We start from the raw sequence: 19,625 nt of genomic DNA, 5'->3' as shown, positions 1-19,625 counted from the left end.
GGGAAAGGAGGCATTAAAGAACTAGAGAAATGTTACATGTTTCATCGGTGCTATACTGTACCCTGGCTGACTCATTCCTTCTTTGTGACCCTTCTGTGAGGAGACATCCAATTGCCCAGAGATGGGCTATGGGTCTCTGCTCTGACCATGTTTGCATTGATGTAATTGATTGTTTTGGGTCTTCTAATACCCGATCCCATTGACACCACATGATCACACAAGCTGGGGTACTTCTCCATGTGGGCTTTGTTGCTTCCCAGTTAAATGGCTGCTTGTTTATCTTGAAGTCTTTAAGACCCCAGGTGCTATATCTTTTAATAGCCAGGCACCTTCAGCTTTCTTCATCACATCTGCTTATGCACCCATTTTGACTTCATCACATCAAATAATCAGAAATCAAATAAATGACATCTGTGGAAAGAGGTGATGGAGAAGCTGAACATTATCAGCCAAAATCGTTAGTGGTCAATTGTTTAATAGATCATCAGTTACTCATGTGTAAGTTCAGGTTGAAGCTTATGAAAATGGAAACAAGTCCATTAGGGTCAAAATAGGAACTTGATTATATCCCACTTGGATTTAGAAAAAATCTCAAGAATAGATTTGAGGTTGCCCTTTCCGCCCGCTCCCCGCTCCCCCCTGAGCGCCGCTCCAGCCGCACCTTGCTCCAGAGCTCCAGGCTCCTGCTAAGCTAGCACCGCCGCTGTCTCCCTTCAGCCATCATGATCATCTACCGGGACCTCATCAGCCATGATGAGATGTTCCCCGACATCTACAAGATCCAGGAGATCGCAGACGGGCTGTGTCTGGAAGTGGAGGGGAAGGTGGTCAGTAGGGCTGAAGGTGCCATCGATGACTCCCTCATTGGGGATAACGCCTCAGCTGAAGGCCCCGATGGTGATGCAGCAGAAAGCACCGTGGTCACTGGTGTTGATATTGTCATGAACCATCACTTGCAGGAAACCAGCTTCACAAAAGAAGCCTACAAGAAGTACATCAAAGACTACATGAAATCAATCAAAGGCAAACTTGAAGAACAGAAACCAGAAAGAATAAAGCCTTTTATGACAGGTGCTGCAGAACAAATGAAGAACATCCTTGCAAATTTCAAAAACTACCAGTTCTTTATTGGTGAGAACATGAATCCAGATGGCATTGTTGCTCTGCTGGACTACCGTGAAGATGGTGTCACCCCACATATGATCTTCTTTAAGGATGGCTTACAGATGGAGAAATGTTAACACAGTGGGCAACTTACGACCGATGCCTCATCCTGACTGGCTGCTGTTCATCCACATGACACCAGGACTTAGACAGACGGAACTGATATAATTTACTTTTGACCTTGATTTATTTGGAGTGGAGGCTTTTTTTTTTTAAGTAAAAAAATGTGTAGGTTGTCTAAAATAAAATGCATTTAAACTAAAAATAAAAAGAATATATTTGAGGCATTGAATAGTCTTTTTCTTTTATTTTTTATAGATGATTATTATTATATTTATCAAAATGCACACATTAGATTTAATAATTTCTATTTTTTTCTTAAAAATTTTTATTAGGGACTCATACAACTCATCACAATCCATACATACATCAATTGTATAAAGCACATCTGTACCTTCTTTGCCCTCATCATTTTCAAAGCATTTGCTCTCCACTTAAGCCCTTGGCATCAAGTGCTCTTTTTTCCCCCTCCCTCCCCGTTTCCTCTTCCCTCATGAGCACTTGATAATTTATAAATTATTTTGTCATATCTTGCCCCGTCCGGCGTCTCCCTTCACCTTCTTTTCTGTTGTCCGTCCCCCAGGGAGGTCACATGTAAATCCTTGTAATCGGTTCCTTCTTTCCAACCTACTCACCCTCTACCCTCCCAGTATCGCCCCTCACACCCCTGGTCCTGAAGGGATCATCCGCCCTGGATTCCCTGTGCCTCCAGCTCCTATCTGCACCAGTGTACATGCTCTGCTCTATCCAGACTTGCAAGGTAGAATTCAGATCATGGTAGTTGGGGGGGGAGGAGGCATTGAATATTAATGACTGAAAATCATAGGAGTTATGAGATGACATCAAGAACATTATACATGAAAAAACAAAAGGTTATTAAAAAGGGGAAAAAAGATCAGAATGTGTATGCTAGAAGAGACTTTGAAACTTGCTCTTGAATGTACAGAAGCTATAGGGAATGAAAACATGCAAAGGCGAAAAGAAAATTTCAAAGGGGAACTTAAGAGTAAGCATCATAATGAAATGTATAAAGACGGGGACACAACATCAAAAGGGAAGAAAACACTCAGCATTGCTCTAGCTGAAAGAATTGAAGAAAAAAATAATTCAAGTCCCTAGTTGGAAAGGATTCTATGGGCAAAGTAAGGAATGATGCAGGAAGCATCAAAAGATGTATGGGAAAAAGAATGATCGATCAGGACCCCAATCAATTTATGTTCAAACATTTCAAGGGATAGCATATGAACAAGAACCAGTAGTATTGAAGGAAGAAGTCCAAGTTGCAGCAATGGAATTGACGAAAAACAAGGCTCCAGGAATTGACAGAACATCAGTGATGTTTCCGGAAATTGGTGCAGCGCTGGTAGCACTCAATTGTCTGCCAACTGACCTGAAGAGATCCATATTTGTGCAAATTCCAGACAGTCGACCAATGGAATGTGGAAATTATCAAATGTCACTAATATTACACACAAGTAGAATTTTACTCAAGGTAATTAAAAAATAGTTGTAGTCATTGACAGGGAGCTGCTAGGAATTCTGCCAGATTTAGAAGGGAGTATGGAATGAGGGAATATCATTGCTGACCTAAGATGGATCTTGACAGAAAGTAGAGAATACCAAAAAGGAAAAAGATTTACATGCAAAGGCTTTCAATGGTATGGATCACTTAATTGTGCTCATGCAGAAACTGTACATAGACCAAGAGACAGTCTTTTGAACTGAACAAGACTATTGGTTTAAAATCAGGAAAGGTGTTTTAGGGTTATATATTTTTTTACCATCCTTTTTCAATCTATATGTTGCACAAATAACTTAAGACGTCGGACTATGTGAAGATTGGGGTATTCGAGTGGGAGAAAGTTTCGTTAACAACTTGCAATATGCACATAGCTTAACTGCTGTTGAAACACGTTCTCTGAAGCATATACTGATGAAGTTCAAAGACTACAGCTTTCAATATGGATTGCAACTCAGAGTAAACAAAACTGGACTAAACACATAATAAGCAGAGAAAAGATGGAAGTTGTCAGTTAACTTTTCTTGGATCCATAATCAACCTTCATGGAAGCAGCAGTAAATAAATGAAGTTTTTTTGTATCGGGAAATTTTTGGCGAGACTTCTTTAAAGTGTTAAAGAGCAAGATCATCAGTTTGAAAACTAAAGTGAATCTGACTGAACCATTGAAAAAAAATCACCTCATATGCATCAATTCTTGTAGCAAACTGATGCACATGATGAATGGTTCTGTGTTGGCAAAGATTAATGCACGCACCATCGACTGCCACACAAACAAATGTCTTGGAAGAGGCCATGCTGCTGCTTAGAAGCGAGCACGGTCAGAGTTCTCCTCCTGGACTTTGGAGCTCTTCGCAAGGCTGGTCTTTGGAAAAGGACACTACACTTGGTAAATCAATGAGAAAGGGAAGAGCCTTAATGATGGTCTGACTCAGTGGCTGCAACCATGGGCTCAAACTTGACGGCTTTGGGAGTGGCAAAGATTTGGGCATGCTGAAACTGAAGATTAACCAAACTTAAGTGTCAGGGAAACCAGCCTGACAGGTATCACGGGCCCGTAGGTGCAATTGGATGGCTATTATATATATAAAGATTATAGTAAAGTCATACAGAATAATCAAGTAAAATAAGTCAGACATTTTATGGTAGCATACTCTTCTGGACGGCCATGATCTCAGCAGCTAGGTTGGCCCAGAGTGTGGGAGGGAGGCAAGAAATTTATTTCTAACCAAGGCTTATATATACTTGGGGGCGTGCAAGTCCCCTGATTACAGGTAATGACATACAACACAGGAAGGGCTAGTACCATAGGCAACACAGCAATGGGGGGGTGGGTGGACAATCTAGGGGTTTACACACAAAAGGAAGAGAAGGGATTAGGGGTACACGTGACAAGATGGACAGATCCTAGATTCAGGATGGCAGCCTAACCTTGGTTGTCCTTGAGCTGGTACGTTGATTTCTTTTGAGCCCTTCTTGGAAAGTAATCCACTGTCCTTACCATCAGAGTTCCCTTGTCCGATGGACCAGACAGTAGTCTACTTGCTGTGGATGGCTATCCTCAAGGAGATAACTTTGACATTTACCATTAGTTGCAGTGTCCTGGGTCTGACATATACCTGGGGGAGACCAGCTGGGGAAAAGCCTCTTTATACCTCACCCTTGAGAATCCAAGAAAATGGCATCAGTAAACTTGGAGACAAATGTAACCATGTGAGTCCACAGGAATTAGTTGACTTTTGTGAGGCCCCTTTAAGTGGAGTGGTTGAGATAAAAGCCAGGCCACAGGGGGCCAGAAAGAGAATGGACAGGGTTTTATCTACTGCTGTAACTAAAATGGAACTGAAAAACAATCTGCAGGAAACTTCTCATTATTCGTTTGCAGAATATGAATTTCTTTGGATATCTAGCTACCTATTAAGACCAATCCATGCATAGAAACGAACCAGGCCATAGTGGTCTCCTCTGAGAACAGGATTAGGGGGTAATCGACACTATTGGCCTTAACTGTTTTGAATTATAGGTGTATTAATCCAGATCAGGCCTGCTACAGGATTGTAACGTCACTGTCAAAATACAGTTCTCTAAACACCGGGAGCAGCAGTCAGGAAGAGTATGAGATGTACGGCTCACTGTCTCCAGCCTTTGCTCTAAGTCCAGAACTGGATGGTGCCTGGCTACCATTAATGAACATTTTTGAGGAAAGGTTCTGCAGATGGCCCCTGATCAAAAGGAGGAAACAACTTCTGGAGCCATGTGGGGTGGCTGAGTCTTGAAACTATTGCTGAGACAATCTTTAAACTGTGAACCAAAATTACCAACTAACGAGGCTTTAAAATTGTGAATAGTTTAGTTTCACTAAGAGGTCTGCCTAGAACACTATTTTCCTAAGGGGTCAAGTTGCTAACTCATGATAGGAACCTTACAGACACCAAGTTAATGAGGGAAAATTCAGAGGGTTTTATGAATGGTTACACCCTTTGAAGAATGCCATCAATCACCAAATTGCATACATACAAACTATTGAATTGGTACGTTCAGCTGTACATATTAATAAAAACTTACACGTCATTGTTCACTTGTTGACCGATCAGTTTGAAATTAACCAGGAAGGAGTGTAACTCCTCCTCAAAAGGTTTATTCTCAACTATCCATTCCATAATACCAGACAATTAATCACAGTGGAAATAGGGGGATATTAGCAGTGAACTTCAGAAGTGCAGCAGGGAAAAATAAGGTTGAAGGCAAAGAGTAAGTAATGGTACCAGGGGAAGTGATGTAGCTATGTCCTTGGGTGAAGATTCCAGTACTGAGGGCAGCACTCGTACTACCTGTCAAGCACCATCACGAAGCAGCAGTTGGTTAAACTCTGTAAAGGGAGGTGTGAGGGAATGGGAGACCCTTTAATACAGTTCATGTTGTGGTACACCCCCAACCATAAAATTATTTTTGTTGCTGTTTCATGACTGTAATCTTGCTCCTGTTATGAACTGGGCGACCCCTGTGAAAGGGGCCTGTGCATCTTCTCAACAGGAACTGAGGTCTGAAAGGTAGTTTTTGTTCTTGCCTCTGCAGCCTTCACACTCTTGTGGGGAAGAGACCACACACCCACTGGGCTCATCCAAGCCATAACTTTATTGATAGAAACAGTACAAATTTCAAACCAAACATAGTTACGCTTCTGAAACACCAAAAAAAAAAAAAAGGGGGGGGGCGTGGTGTGTGTGTCCTTTGTTTTCAGATGGTTACATGGTTAATTCCTGCAAGGGAAAAGAAAAGACAGTCAGAGGCAGTTCAAGGCAAACTGGGAGATTTCAGGCCATCCAAATCTGAGTCAATGTTCAATAGGTTTTGGAATAAAACTGCAGAGCTGGCGATGTTCAGGTGAGCAAATACAGCCATTACTCATGCTCAGGAGGCTATCGTGAGGGCTATTCCGGGTTAAATTCAACAATGTACTAGATTCTCAAAAACGCATCAGAATTGGTCAGGGTAGAAAGTGAAGGAAGACTTAGATGCTTACCATAATAGCATTTACAATATCATTACTGTTGTTCTTCAAGGCCCGGACTGCCTTTGCTCTGGATACATTTGCTTGTGACATGACCAATTCTATGTCCTTAACTTCCACACCTGTTTCATCAACCTAAAAAAGGGGGAAAACAAACAAACCCTCAATAAACTAAAAGGCAGTCTCCCAAAGTTATATGTAGGCAGGCTATAGCCTCTTCAATAAGAACACGAACCTAGTTGTTATTAAAACACCATAGGAGCCCTCCAACATAAATGAAAAGAAAAACATTTTTCAGTTTACCTCTTCCTCTTCACTCTCCTCTTGCACAGTTGGAGTTTGTGTGTTTTCTTGAATGTTCGAGACTGCCTCACCTTGAACTTTGAACTTCTCAGCAGCTGCTAGCTGTGCTTGCTGAGATAAATCCTCAATCTATGGGTCACAGAATACAGATTTCATGTGAGATTCGTCTGTGGTAAACAAAACCACGCCTTTTCCAAACTCAAGGGATCTACTGTATAGCAGAATAGGCTTGCCCTCAACTATGACATATCACTACAGAAAGAGAAGATTAGGGTGGAACCAATTTCCTAATGGGCAGTTTTTGAACAATGTCTGGGGATATTTCGAAACAATAATTGGAGAGTATGATCTGCCCGAACCAAGTATCTGATAAAGCACAGGGCAGGCCTTGAACGAAAATCTAGTGGCCACCAAGGTCAAGAACTCCCAAGAAAACCTGGCTTACCTTGGCTTCCCCAAAAACTATGTAGGTGTCTGAAGCAGGGCTCTTGTAGACATCTGGCTTTGTGATGACAAAGAGGATATTCTTAGATTTCCGGATGGTGACCCTAGTGACCCCTGTGACTTGCCGAAGACCCAGTTTGGACATAGCCTAAAGAACAGAAATAAAACACCAGGCTGTCAACTTGGTTAGCAGCAGTGCCAGGAACAAAATAACCCTATTAAACCAAACCAAAGCCGTTTCCTGGGCTAAGAAAAATTTTTTGTTAACAACAGGGCACTGGATTTCCAGGACTCTTGGGTTCTCTGCCATATAAGTTTTGTTTATTTAATTATGATTCCACCAGGACCAAGAGTTCCACTGTATGTATTCCTTCCCACCCCCTGCTCCACAACAAAGCACCTTACCTTTCGTGCCTTCTTTTCACTCCGACTCTGCTTTGCTTTACTGACTGGTTCCTCATCGATTTCGGCTGCCGCTGCCAACTAAGAAGACAGAGTAGCTATGAGGACCCAAGCCCACACGCAGCATTCTACTTACTAACTTTCACAGTTCCAAATACAGGCAACCTCCAATTGCCCTGTAATAGTATGCAAATTTGTCCCCTCACTCCAAAATGACTGAACCCTAAAAATTCTTTCACAATCACCCTCTCTAGCTGCACGTGTAGATTCTACATCATCCGAAAGGCGTAGTCCAGCGGTTCTCACCCTAGGGGTGGAATGACCCTTTCACAGGGGTGGCCTAAGACCATAGGAAAAGACCTATCTTCATGGTCTTAGGAACTGACACATGGTGACTCTTGTCTGTCTCCAGGCGGGTCCATCCCCATGCAGATATACCTGTATAGGAGTACCCGGCATGAAGACTGTTACCTATGCTACACCATGCTTCAACACATGGAGTAGCATAAATTTCATTTATTTGTCATTAGAAATATTCAATGTGTAAATTACATTCTTTTTGCGATTAATCAGTTTTAATTATGTTCAATTTGTAAAAATGAAAACATACCCCGTATATCAGATGTTTACATAATTCATAACAGTAGCAAAACGACAGTGATGAAGCAGCAATGAAAATAATGTTATGACTGGAGGTCACTAGTCCAATGCTCACCCGACAGTGACACGGGACCTCCTCTTGAGTTACAGTAAGGCTGAATAACAACTGTATGCACTTGTCAACTTAAGGAATGGGTTTCGTTCCCAAACCTGGGGTCTACCTGTACAAACCAGTTTCTCTGTTCAATCCTGGTTCAACGCTTCCCTGACCCCAATGCTCAGACCGGCCAGTAAGACAACACTCACCTGGGCTTGTTGTGTGGTGGCCTGTGTGGAATCCTGCTCCTCAAGCTCTGGTACTGACTCATCACTGTCAGATTCTGTTCCAGATCCTAAGAAGACAAACAACTTTTACCGTTTCATAGTAGAAAGGATGGATCTCACCATAACTTGCCTGTACTAGGTCACGGGTTTATTCTAGACTTCCCAAAGTTCAATGTAAAAATACTCATTTGTGTGAAGCCAGCTTCAGATACCAACTGAATCAAAAACAAGTGTGTACACAGCTATTAAAGACCCAGGCCCAAGAATGATGGGTAATCTCAACACAGTCTAGCAGTTTATATACCATGACTGTTTATTTTTCCTCAGGACATAAGCCATGTAACAAGGATATCTGTCACTCTAAGTTTCACCCAAAGCCCGACCAACCCAGAAAAGTTCTGCACGTTTCCAAGATACAGTTGTGAAGACAATAAAACACACTGTGGAAGCCGGTCAGAAGCAGTTGTGTACACACAGCCAGCCTTATTTTTCAAACCACTCCCCTTTGCAATTGATCTCATCAATGTAGCTTGAAGATTCTCAATGATTCCAGTCTTTTAACTCTTAAGTCAGCTCCCACCATCCCGCCCAGAGAAAAGGCCAATATTTTAAGCTTCTTTCAAATGAAAGAACAAGCATCAACAAGACTACAGAGAGAGAGAGAAAAAGGCACCATTCTGAAGCTAGGAAAACAGGTCTCTCTACATGTTTAAGAAAGGGCGTCCCTGGGCAACTGGTTGTTACTAGGTAAAAAGAAATTCAAATAGACTCAGATACCCCAATAATTTAGCAAATCCCAGGCCCAGGGACAAGGTTAGTGATGAAGTAGAAATTAGAACACATTATAGATCTAGTAGGTCTTGGTTTTCAATGTCAGATCATTTAGGTAAAAAAGATGCCAAGCTCAGGGTTTAGTCTGGTCACTAGTCACAAAGGTAACATATAAGGGACTATTCTGAGGTGATGAAAACCAAGATTTTGTTTTCTAAAGTTTTTGCACGTAAAAGTTATCATTCTATATTCTACACAGGTAAGAGTGGAGGAAGCGGCGCACCCTACAGTTAGTATTGGTGGGCAGCCCCAAGAAGGGGGTGGGCGACACACCATGCACACAGCAAACCAAGGCAAATACCCTTGTTGTTCTTCAGAATGGGCTGCTTGGCAGAGGGGGTTGGGGCAGGGATCCCAGCAGATTTGGGAGTGGGCATGTTGACGAGGACCGGCTGGAAAGGCACTCCCCCAGAGATTGGTTCCGGGGGAATCAGAGGCGGCAGCTCATCCTCATCAGCAGATGCTGGAGGCTTATGGGGTGATTCCAGCACCAGGCCAGGTGAGGACGGCAGAAATTGCTGTTTAGGAAGCAGAGGGGGAACTGGGGAGGGAGCGAGAGGCAGAGAGACTGGTGGGGCGGGTGCTGGAGAGACAGATGCTGATCCAGTTTTAGGAAGGACCGTCTCAAGGGCAGGTGATGCAAGAGGGGTAGAGGTCTTAGATTCAGGAGGAGGAACCAAGGAAACTTTTGGGGCATGTACAGGATCTTTGCCCTTCATGGGGGAAATGAGGGTGGTTTTGGCGGGAGCCTTGGGAGCAGAGACTTCAGTGTCATGCTTAGCTGAGGCATGTGGGCACGATGAAGGGGAAGGAGCAGAACCCTTCTTGGCTGGTAGATCTTTCTGAGTGGGAGCGTTGATAGCTGAGGCACTTTCTGGAGTGGGCGTAATCAAGACTTCTTTGAGAGCTGCAGGGCATTTCTTCGAGGAGAGTCCTTTCGAAGTTTGAGGGGGAATGGCCTCTAAGGGGCAGATGACTGCAGCTGGGGAAGTAGGGAATTCTTTAGGGGATGGGGTTGTTGGGGTCTTTTTGGAAGAGGGAGGAGTCACAGATGGGGGAGTGGGGGCCTTTTGGGAGGATGGGGCTGCTGGAGTCTCTTTGGAAGGAGTCACCACGGGTGGTAGAGTGGGGGCATTTTTGGTGGGTGGAGTTGCTGAGGCTGCCTTGGGGGATGGTGTCCCCGAGCCCCCTTTAGATGTGGAGGGAGGAGTCACAGGTGGAGAAGTGGGAGCCCCCTTTGGGGATGATGCCGCTGGGGCCCCTTTAGATTTAGAAGAGGGAAGAGTTACATGAGGGGGTGCGGGCATATCTTTGGAGGACAGAGTTGTGGGAGGAGAAACCACAGGTGGGGGAGTAGGAACATCTCTGGTAGTCTGAGTTGCTGCAGCCCCTTTGGATTTGGAAGAGGGAGGGGCCACAGGTGGGGGAGCAGGAGCCACTTTGCGGGATGATGCTGCTGGGGCCCCCCCTTTGGGAGGGCTCACAGGAGCAGCAATGGGGGCATCTTTGGGAGAGGGAGGAGTCACAAGAGGGGCAGCGCCTTTGTCTTTGGAAGCTGCTACTGCTGGGGCCCCTTTGGACTTGGAAGAGGGAGGAGTCACAGGAGCAGCAATGGGGGTCTCTTTGGAAGAGGGAGGAGTTACAGGAGGGGCAGCGCCTTTGTCTTTGGAAGCTGCTGCTGCTGGGGCATCTTTGGGAGAGGGAGGAGTCACAGGAGGGGCAGCGCCTTTGTCTTTGGAAGCTGCTGGGGCCCCTTTGGACTTGGAAGAGGAAGGAGCATCTTTGGGGGATAGTGCTGCTGGGGCATCTTTGGGAGAGGGAAGAGTCTCAGGAGAAATGGGGGTCTCTTTGGGAGAGGGAGGAGTCACAGGAGGGGCAGATCCTTTGTCTTTGGAAGCTGCTGCTGCCCCTTTGGACTTGGAAGAGGGAGGAGTCACAGGAGCAGCAATGGGGGCATCTTTGGGAGAGGGAGGAGTCACAGGAGGGGCAGTACCTTTGTCTCTGGAGGCTGCTACTGCTGGGGCCCCTTTGGACTTGGAAGAGGGAGGTGTCACAGATGGAGCAGTGGGGGTTTCCTTGAGAGATGATGCTGTTGGGATCCCTTTGGGAGAAAGAGTTGCTACAAGTGGGGAAGTGGGGTCCTCTGCCCCCTTAGGGGATGGTGCTGCTGGGATCCCTTTGGAAGAAGTGATAGGTGGGGGAATGGGGACATTGATGGATTGAGTTGTTGGGGGACCCCCCTTTGATTTGGAAGTGACAGGTGGGGGAGTAAGGTCATTACCTGTCGACTGAGCTGCTGGGGTCCTTTTGGATTTGGAAGGAGCCACGGGTGGGGGAGTGGGGACATCCTCAGTGGACTGAGCCGCTGGGGTCTTTTTGGATTTGGAAGGAGCCGCGGGTGGGGGAGTGGGGACATCCTCAGTGGACTGAGCCGCTGGGGTCTTTTTGGATTTGGAAGGAGCCGCGGGTGGGGGAGTGGGGACATCCTCAGTGGACTGAGCCGCTGGGGTCTTTTTGGATTTGGAAGGAGCCGCGGGTGGGGGAGTGGGGACATCTTCAGTGGACTGAGCCGCTGGGGTCTTTTTGGATTTCGAAGGGGAAGGAGCCACAGGTAAGGGAGTGGTGACACTGGTGGACTGAGTTGTTAGGGCCCCTTTGGGAGGAAGGACTACAGGTGGAGTGGGGGCCCCTTTGGAAGGAGCCGCGGGCGGGGGAATAAAGAGATCTTTAGTGAACTGAGTTGCTGGGTCCACTGTGGGTTTGTCAGAGGGGAGAGCTGTAGGTGGGGGAGTGGTGGCCTCCTTGGGGGATGCTCCTGCTAGGGCCTTTTTGGCAGACAGTGGAGCCACAGGCGATGGAGTGGGGCTCTTTTTTGAGGAAGGGGTTCCTGGGACCCCTTTGGTAGGAGGAGTAGCCCCAGGTGTGGAAGTGGGAGGCCCTTTAGGGGATGGGTGCTTCTTGGCTTGTAAGCCCTGAGGGCCTTGACAAGATAGACTGACCTCGGGAAGAAGGGAAGCTTCGAGTGGCGACACAGGGGTCGGAAGATTCCCACCCAGAGAAACAGGGACAGGTTCATTTTGAGAAACAGGAGCGAGAGTCAAAGCAGGAGGAGTGGAATCTTTCTTTGTCACATGTCTTTCAGTCTGAGGAGCTGCACTGGTCCTTAAAGTAGATGGGTTGTCAACCAGGTAACTTCCTTTGGAAGACACGGTGACAGGAGCGTCAGAGGCCTCACCTGGCGGCCCTTCAGGAGAGGCTGCAGGCGCCAACGCTAAGGCATAAGAAATACTGTCGACTTTCTTTGCCTCTGAAGGAATCCCAGCTGAGGTAAGAGAGGGAAAGGGCACAGACTTGGGGATTTCAGGGACCAGTGGCAAGGTAACTGGAGAAGCAGAAAAATCCTGGGGGGAGGAAGCCACAGCTGGAGACACAAGACACCCTCCAGCGGATGAAGGAAGCGAAGGTAAAGTAGCAAGAGTGGAAGGACCCTTCTCAGAGGGGTGGCTTCCAGCAAGTGAAGAGATAGCTCCTTCAAGAAAAGGGCTGGCTGCAGACACTGATGTTGATGTACCTTTGGCCGTTCCAAGAGCCACCCCGGTGGGGGTAGCAGAATCTTTCTTACTTGGGAGGCCTGTGGAAGCTACAGTTGGTGGAGAGGGATTTGTCTGGATTACAGATGTTGGAGAGTTAAGAACTCCTGGAGGAAAGGTACCAATGCTGGCTGGCTCAAGTCCTGGCAGAGGCTCTACAAGGCTTTTCTTTGCTAGGGTGGCTTCAGGAGAAAGAGACCTTTCTAGAGAAGATGTACTTTGGGGAGAAGGGGAATCTTTAGGGATTGCCAAGATTGATGGAGGAGAGTCTTTATTAGAGGGATGTCCTGCCTGGGCTGGAGAAACAGGGACTCCTGCAGGAGAGGCAGGTAGAGTCTGGAAATCTTTCTGACTTGGGAGTTTAACTAATATCGAAGTGGGGACACTTCTGGAATCTTCAAAGGCTGACAGAGGAGCTGAGTCTGGTGTCTCCAAACTGCTTATCCCTTGAGAAGGAGGGCTCATAGGCACCTTAACCAATGCGGCTTGCGAAGTTGGGCTCTTACTATTGATGGGACCTGATGAAACTGGTGGAGACAGACCAGTAGTGGCCTCAATAGTACGAGGAACAACAGAAATTATAGAAGGGCCAGTCATCACAAGTGGGGTGGCTCCAACAGATGACACCATTTCTTTTAAGCCCGGACTCCCTGGAGAAGTGAGAGGATCCCGGGTCACCAAAGGCTGCTGCTGGTTAGTGGTGTCAGAAGAGCCTTGAGAAGCCACACTAGTGAGAGCTGAGGTGCCTCTGTCACGATGCAGAAGGGAAGGTGGAGCCAAGGGAAAAGCAGTCCCAGCAGCAGGAACCGTCTCATTTCTCAAAGGAATAGGAGGAATCACAGACCTCTGAGAAGGGTAAGAGACTCCTCCCATGTGGGAGTGACCTGAAGAAATGTTCTCCACTGTAGGATTTGAGGGAGTTATTTGACTTAAAGGTGGAAGAGAGCCCAGAGTAGGCAGGAAAAGTGGGTCACTGGGAGTCACAGTCTTTTGGGACGTGGCCATAGGAGGAACTGGGGCCGAAAAAGATGAGGCAGCAGGGGAAGCAAGGGGCTCCTTTCCGGTTACCAGGTTTTGTGGAGGAGTTAGAGTTGAAGGGGCGGGGTCACCTTGGACCTGAGGGGGAGTGCTAACTAAGGGACTGATGGGTGCCAACTCGGGACAGGCTGCCCATCCACACTGGGAAGAAGCCAAGGGAGCTTCATGGTGGGGTGGACGAGCATCCACCTTACCTGGACAGATGGATGTACCTTTTGGATTAGGGACTACCTGGGAGGGAACTTGACCAGACGAGGCCTTGGGGTCCGAGGGAACCACGGGAGTCGAGACAGATGTTACTGGGACTGACTCAGCTGCAGCAACTGGAGGTGAAGTCAGAGGGTTAGGTGGGAAAGTAGAGCCCTTCTGGCCTGCAGGAGGTGCCAAGGCCACTAGAGCCAGGGGAGCTGAAGGGGAATGGGCGCCTTTCAGAGCTGGAGCTATCATGGGAGAGGCCAGAGCTAAGGCAGCTGGGGAGATGGGAGGCCCTATCAAATCTGGTAGGAATGTTGGGGTACTAGAGGGAGGAGGGGCAGCCCCCAAAGGCAGGGCTATCCCTGAGGACTGGGGAGAAGGAGCTTCAAATGGGGTTGAGGTGAAGGCAATATTAGAAGGCAAAGGGAATGGGGAAGGCTGGTTAGTGGTTGCCAGAGGGCCAGGAGAGGGAAGGGTAGGTTGAGGCTGCCCCAAGGTAGCAGTGACACCCAAAGATGAAGGCAGAGGACGCACAGCTGGAGGATAAAAGCAAACAGGGGTCAAGGAGGAAAGGGAAGGAAAAAACAAAGGTGAGTTATGCAGCCTCAAGTTGGTACCCCATGCCTCACAGGAAACCCTGGAGTCTTACATCTGAGAATGGAAGTGACTACACAGGATTAGACAGGCAGCAACCTTTCCCAAACATAATTCAGGGTCAAGAGAGAACACAATCTTTTCTCATCACCAATGCCACCCCCCGCCCCCAAATAAGCAAACTATTCACAGGTCCAGCCATGGGGTGGGAATAACATGTCTGCCTGCCTTTCCCCAGTGTCCTGTCCCTCCCTCAAGTGGAACTCCATTCTTAGCCACACCTGCCTCTAACAGTAGCTCCGCAGAACAGCTTTTTGTCCACCCACAATCTCTCTCTCTCTCTCACACACACACACACACACACTCTCTCTCTCTCTCTCTGAAGATGGGAATGAAGGCAGTGAGTGGTGAGGAATCCAAGCTGAATGAGAAAATGCAAATCTTCAAAGCCTCAGGGTCCCAACAGGTCAAGGGTCGGGTGGTGAGGTGTTCAGGGCCTTTAAAGAATCTTTTAGGAAGGCGCACTTCAGTTTTCTTTGAAGTGGAACCTCTTCAGGGACACACTGCCATGCTATCACTTCCACCGCCCAGGACCCCTGTGTAGGGTCTCTGGGAAGGTGCAGTTACAGCCCCACCTTTCTTCCCAGAACACGGTGGGTTGAACTACCACCCTTCCTCGTTGTCAAGCAGCCCAATGCCTCGCCCGCAGTGCCACCAGGGCGCCTTCCAGGATCGCTCTCTAAGCAGTACATTGTCGTAGTCTCATTCACCCCTCAAACAATATAAGCAAACAAACCCGCTCACAAACAGGTTAGCCACGACCCTGTATGGAAGACAGAGTAGAACCATGCCCACGGAAGGCAGGCTGGCACCAACAGCCCTGCACTCAGCCACCGCTCCTTATACAACAGGGTCAGAAGCCCTAGCTCGCCAGACCTTTCCAGGCCATGCTGTAAGGGCTGCAGGAAGAGCGCTTAGTCACAGGGTAGGGCCTGAATGAAGGAAACTGTAGCCCAACTGGTCAAACCAGACTGTCGCTCTATTTTGGAAGTAGAAAACAAGCAGGTTCCTCCACCTCGATCTGCATAAATATTTCATTATGCCTAGACCCATATTTAACACCAGACTAAAGCTAAATACAGGGTTTTCGGAACACGGGGAAAGCCTGTGCCTGCCATTGAAGAGTCAACACAGGATTAGATCAATCCCTTGATTAGTGTGAATGACAAAACTCCTAACAAACCCTATAGCAACCAAGTTCACAATTTACAAAGTGTTAAAATTTTCTTGGAGAGCTTCCAAAGAGTATTTTTTTCTTCTGCCTGGGCCTCGAGTTGGGGAAAGGCCCAAATAGATTGCTTTAATATTATAACTCATTTCATGAGCTAGTGTTCTCATTTATTCTGATCAACTAATTATACTGACAGACAAAATCCTGTGTATTTATTACTTGTACACCCTTTAGGGTTATAAGTATTCAGACTACTTAGGAATACATTAACAACATTGTATCGGCATTGCTTCCAAAGTAAACGGTTTTGAGAAAACTCGAAACTAGATCATACAAAATTCATCTCAAGTTCAGCCTTCACTGTTATAAACGAACTTGTTCAATGATTCTTGATTTCTTAGGCCTCACTGAGCGCTGATATGGCAGAATAAAGACCACATACAGTTCGGCCCCCAGTAGGGCCACTGCCTTTTTTAGCAACTGCATTAATCCCTTCAGCTGCTAAAATCAGACAGGTGGGGAGGGTGGACCTTAACACATTCGGCTACAAACTACATATAATCTGCTTCCAAAAGGGGACAAAAACTGCCCTTAAACGAGAAGTGGAATTACTTACAAAAGACAAAGGAGATCGTTAAAATAATAAAAGGCGAGGATGGAAGCTAGAGCGTGAGGATCTTCAAAACTCACTCGGCAGCAAACAGATCACCATTCACATGTCTTTCCCCCCCACCACGGTTCGGGCACAGACATTTCCACAAGAAGTTAACCCCATACCGGGCACCCAGCAACGTCAAAGTGGCGCAGCAGTCAAAGGCAGGGCGGCCTGAGTTCCAGACAGGCTGTCGCTGCAGGGGCTGTCCCCGAGCCTGAGCTACCAAGAACAAATTAAGTGACTTGGGAGGTCAGAAGACACATTTGAGTACTCATGTCATCCAGACCATGTGATGGTGGCACCGTGCCAAGCCCTGCTATCTAAAACCTTGATGCAACTTGCTGCCTGCAACTTCACAGCCGCTCACGTCTCCTGGGCCTGGTGTCATCCAGTTCCAAGTGGTCAGTCACCAAGCCCCTTCCTCGGCCCCCCAGAGCCCCCTTTGAGGCAGTTGGCATAAACCACAAAGCAGCCTAGGGGAACCCTTGGTAGCCTCAAACCTTAGACACTATTTTTATCCCATCCCTCCGGTACAGAGGGGTTAACGTTCTGACCAGCAGCAGTTTAGACGCCTGCCTCCTTCCTCACGTTCCCCGCCAAGGGCCTCTGGGTCACCCTTACAGTGGGGGGGCAGGGGACCTACCTGTCTCAGCCTGGGGCTGGGGCAACTCCTGCTCGGTGGCAGGGACGGTTTCTGTGGCTTCACCGGGCATTTCTGAAGGAAGGGGAGAAAAGGAGGCCTGAGTGCACTGGGACCCGCGCTCAGGGTCAAGGACGGCAGAAAATCTGCAGGGGGGGCTGCGCGGGTGAAGAGGAGCGCGGCGCCTGGAGACGGTCCACCCCCAGATCGTGGGGACGCGGGGCGAATCCGGCCAGGGCCCGGGCCAAACCACCACCGCGCCGGCACCCCGACTCCTCGCCCCTCCTTCCAGCCGATCGCCGCCGGCCTCGGGCCGCCGGGGCTCCCGCTTAGCGACTTTGTGTGTGTGTGTGTGTGCGCGGCTGACATGGAGCCGCAGCACTCGTTTGTTACAGGAAGAACTCGGGACCGGGCTGGAGGTGGTGGCGTTCCCAGGGCTGTGTCCCCTTCCCCTTCGGTTTTCTTGGGGAGCCGCTCCCAACAGAAGCACGCCCTTCCCGCCCCCGGCACCCACCTCCCTAACCCCGGACTCCCCGCGGCCCGTCTGCCTGGCTGCGGCCAGGCCACCAACCACGGCCCCCATTTCGTCCCGGGGCCTCAAGGCCGCCCTTCCCGAGGCCACGGAGGGACCCTGCGGCCCCACCAGGACCCCCGCTTTCCGCCACTTCGTACCCCGGGCGGCTGCGCCCGCCAGAGAGGCGGATGGCGGCGGATAGAGGCGAGCGACGCGGACGGCACTTACCGCACAGGGACGCGGAGCCAAGATGGCGGCGGAAAGAGAGCGGACGAGAGCGTGACCCGCGCCTGCTGCCGAGGGCGGCGCGCGGGGGCGGGGCCGGCGTCCGATTCCGGGTCAGGCCGCCGGCGGCGCTTCCTGCCCGCGGCGCGAAGGTGGCCTGGCGTTGCCTCCGTGCCGCGCCCGTTGGCCGCCCCCCGCCGGGCTGTTCTGAGGTGCCCTCCGTTCGGCGAGAAGGACCCCCTTTTCATACACAACGCCGGCCAGCCGCTCGCAGCGACCCCGCGGGGAGCCTGTCCCTCGTGGTGGGTTGGGATTGCAGACTCTCCGGGGCGAAGCCGGACGCAGCGACGGCGCCAAGCCGCCATCACCCTTTCCACATGGAGAGCCATGATGCGGGCCCCTAACTCCTCACGGCGCGAACCAGCCTCGGTGACACTCGCTGTCCCAGCAACCAACTCGCTAATGGTTGGCTTCACACCAGGAGGCTGAGTGTTACTTGATTTTTGAAATCCACGATTTATAATCTCCAGTTACTGGAATTTTGAATCGCACAATGTGGGGGCATGTCTACGATGTGTTTTCTAAGGCTCTCCACTGACCATAGGTGAAACCAGCCTCTTCATGTCACTGTCTACAGTTTGGCTTGATCATAGCAACATAGGAATTCTTCACCTGATAAATCGAGAATCCCCGCCCAAGAAAAAAACATAGACATACAGTAGGGATTCTTTTTGCCTGGCTTGGGAACTTCTTCCGTTTTCTGGAACTCATTAATTTTAGGGGCTCCCATGCTTTATTCACCAGGAGTCTTGAAAAATAGTCGGCAAAACCAGCGTTTTACAAATGAAAAGGTTGGTGGGCCACGAACCCCACACTCTTAATCCTACAAAAGCTTTCACCAGATTTAAAAAAATTAACATTAAAACATTTCCCTTACATCAGTTGTATCAAGCACATCTGTACACTGTTGCCATCATTCATCTCTGGACATTTACTTTCTATTGAGCCCTTGGTATCAGCTCTTTTGTCCCTCCCCCCTCACCCCAATCCTTGTGACCCCTTGATAAGTTATAAATTATTGTTTTCATATCTTACATGGACTGCTATCTCCCTTTCCCCATGGTTTCTATCGTTCGTCCCCTTAGAGGGGTGTGTGTAGTTGTGTCCATTATTGCAATCAGTTCCCCCTTCCTCTCCACACCTTCCCCCTACCCTCTTGGTATAGCTACTCCCATTCCTGTAATTGTGCACATGCTCCTGTCTAACCCGCAGTGAAAGGCAGTACTGGGGCCATGGTAGTGAGAGGTAAAAGCTGAGACACGGAACATAGGTGGAATTGAGACAAAGAACATGAGGTTAAGAGTGGCTTTATTAGGGCAGGGAAAGAGCTCCCTGGAAGGGAAGGGAGAACACAGAAAGGGACAGGAGCATCTTGAGCTCCTGGACAGGTTCCAAGACCCGAATTAGGTCAGGGATATCTTGCCTGTTGGTGGGGCAGTGGGATATTTATAGGATGTGGATCAGGGAAATATGCAATGAGGTGAAGAAAGCTGATGGTGCTTGTGCTAAGAAGGGAGGCTTCCTGGTGCTGCAGCTGCAGTCTTCCAAGGACTGACTTCCTGGAATGTGGGGGGAGAGGCTGCAAAGTCCAGCTCTGGCATTGAGGCAGGGGTGGGGAGGAGCAGACACAGTTCAGCAGGCTATCCTCTGAGAGCCGGGGAACAGGGCTGCACAGACCAGACCCAGGTCAGACAGGTAGTGGGGTGGTGGTGAGGAAGCCTCAAG

General features: G+C 48.5%; 3 protein-coding genes across 4 annotated transcripts; 1 reads left to right on the top strand and 2 right to left on the bottom strand.

Moving 5' to 3' along the window:
- Positions 1 to 722: 722 nt before the first annotated feature.
- LOC142450875 (translationally-controlled tumor protein-like) lies at positions 723 to 1,256 on the top strand. Its single transcript, XM_075552811.1, has one exon. It carries the CDS (start codon positions 723 to 725, stop codon positions 1,239 to 1,241), a length of 519 nt encoding a protein of 172 aa, XP_075408926.1. The 3' UTR covers positions 1,242 to 1,256.
- Positions 1,257 to 5,860: 4,604 nt separating this feature from the next.
- Positions 5,861 to 17,937, bottom strand: NACA (nascent polypeptide associated complex subunit alpha). Of its 2 annotated transcripts, none has more exons than XM_075551449.1 (8): positions 17,844 to 17,937; positions 17,105 to 17,176; positions 8,310 to 8,395; positions 7,407 to 7,484; positions 7,003 to 7,149; positions 6,558 to 6,686; positions 6,267 to 6,389; positions 5,861 to 6,003 (listed from the first exon to the last, which is right to left on the bottom strand). In XM_075551449.1, exons 2-8 carry the CDS (start codon positions 17,172 to 17,174, stop codon positions 5,989 to 5,991), a joined length of 648 nt encoding a protein of 215 aa, XP_075407564.1. In that variant the 5' UTR covers positions 17,175 to 17,176; positions 17,844 to 17,937; the 3' UTR covers positions 5,861 to 5,988. The 2 variants fall into 2 exon arrangements, with proteins under 2 accessions (XP_075407564.1, XP_075407565.1); XM_075551450.1 differs by lacking the exon at positions 17,844 to 17,937 and adding an exon at positions 17,774 to 17,836.
- Positions 8,403 to 14,384, bottom strand: LOC142450014 (uncharacterized). The gene has a single exon (XM_075551448.1). The coding sequence runs from the start codon at positions 14,231 to 14,233 to the stop codon at positions 9,389 to 9,391; it is 4,845 nt and encodes a 1,614-aa protein (XP_075407563.1). The 5' UTR covers positions 14,234 to 14,384; the 3' UTR covers positions 8,403 to 9,388.
- Positions 17,938 to 19,625: the final 1,688 nt, after the last annotated feature.

This window comes from Tenrec ecaudatus, chromosome 6, assembly GCF_050624435.1.
Source record: "Tenrec ecaudatus isolate mTenEca1 chromosome 6, mTenEca1.hap1, whole genome shotgun sequence".
NCBI classification, from domain to species: Eukaryota; Metazoa; Chordata; class Mammalia; order Afrosoricida; family Tenrecidae; genus Tenrec; species Tenrec ecaudatus.
This window is presented reverse-complemented; position numbering and strand designations above follow the sequence as displayed.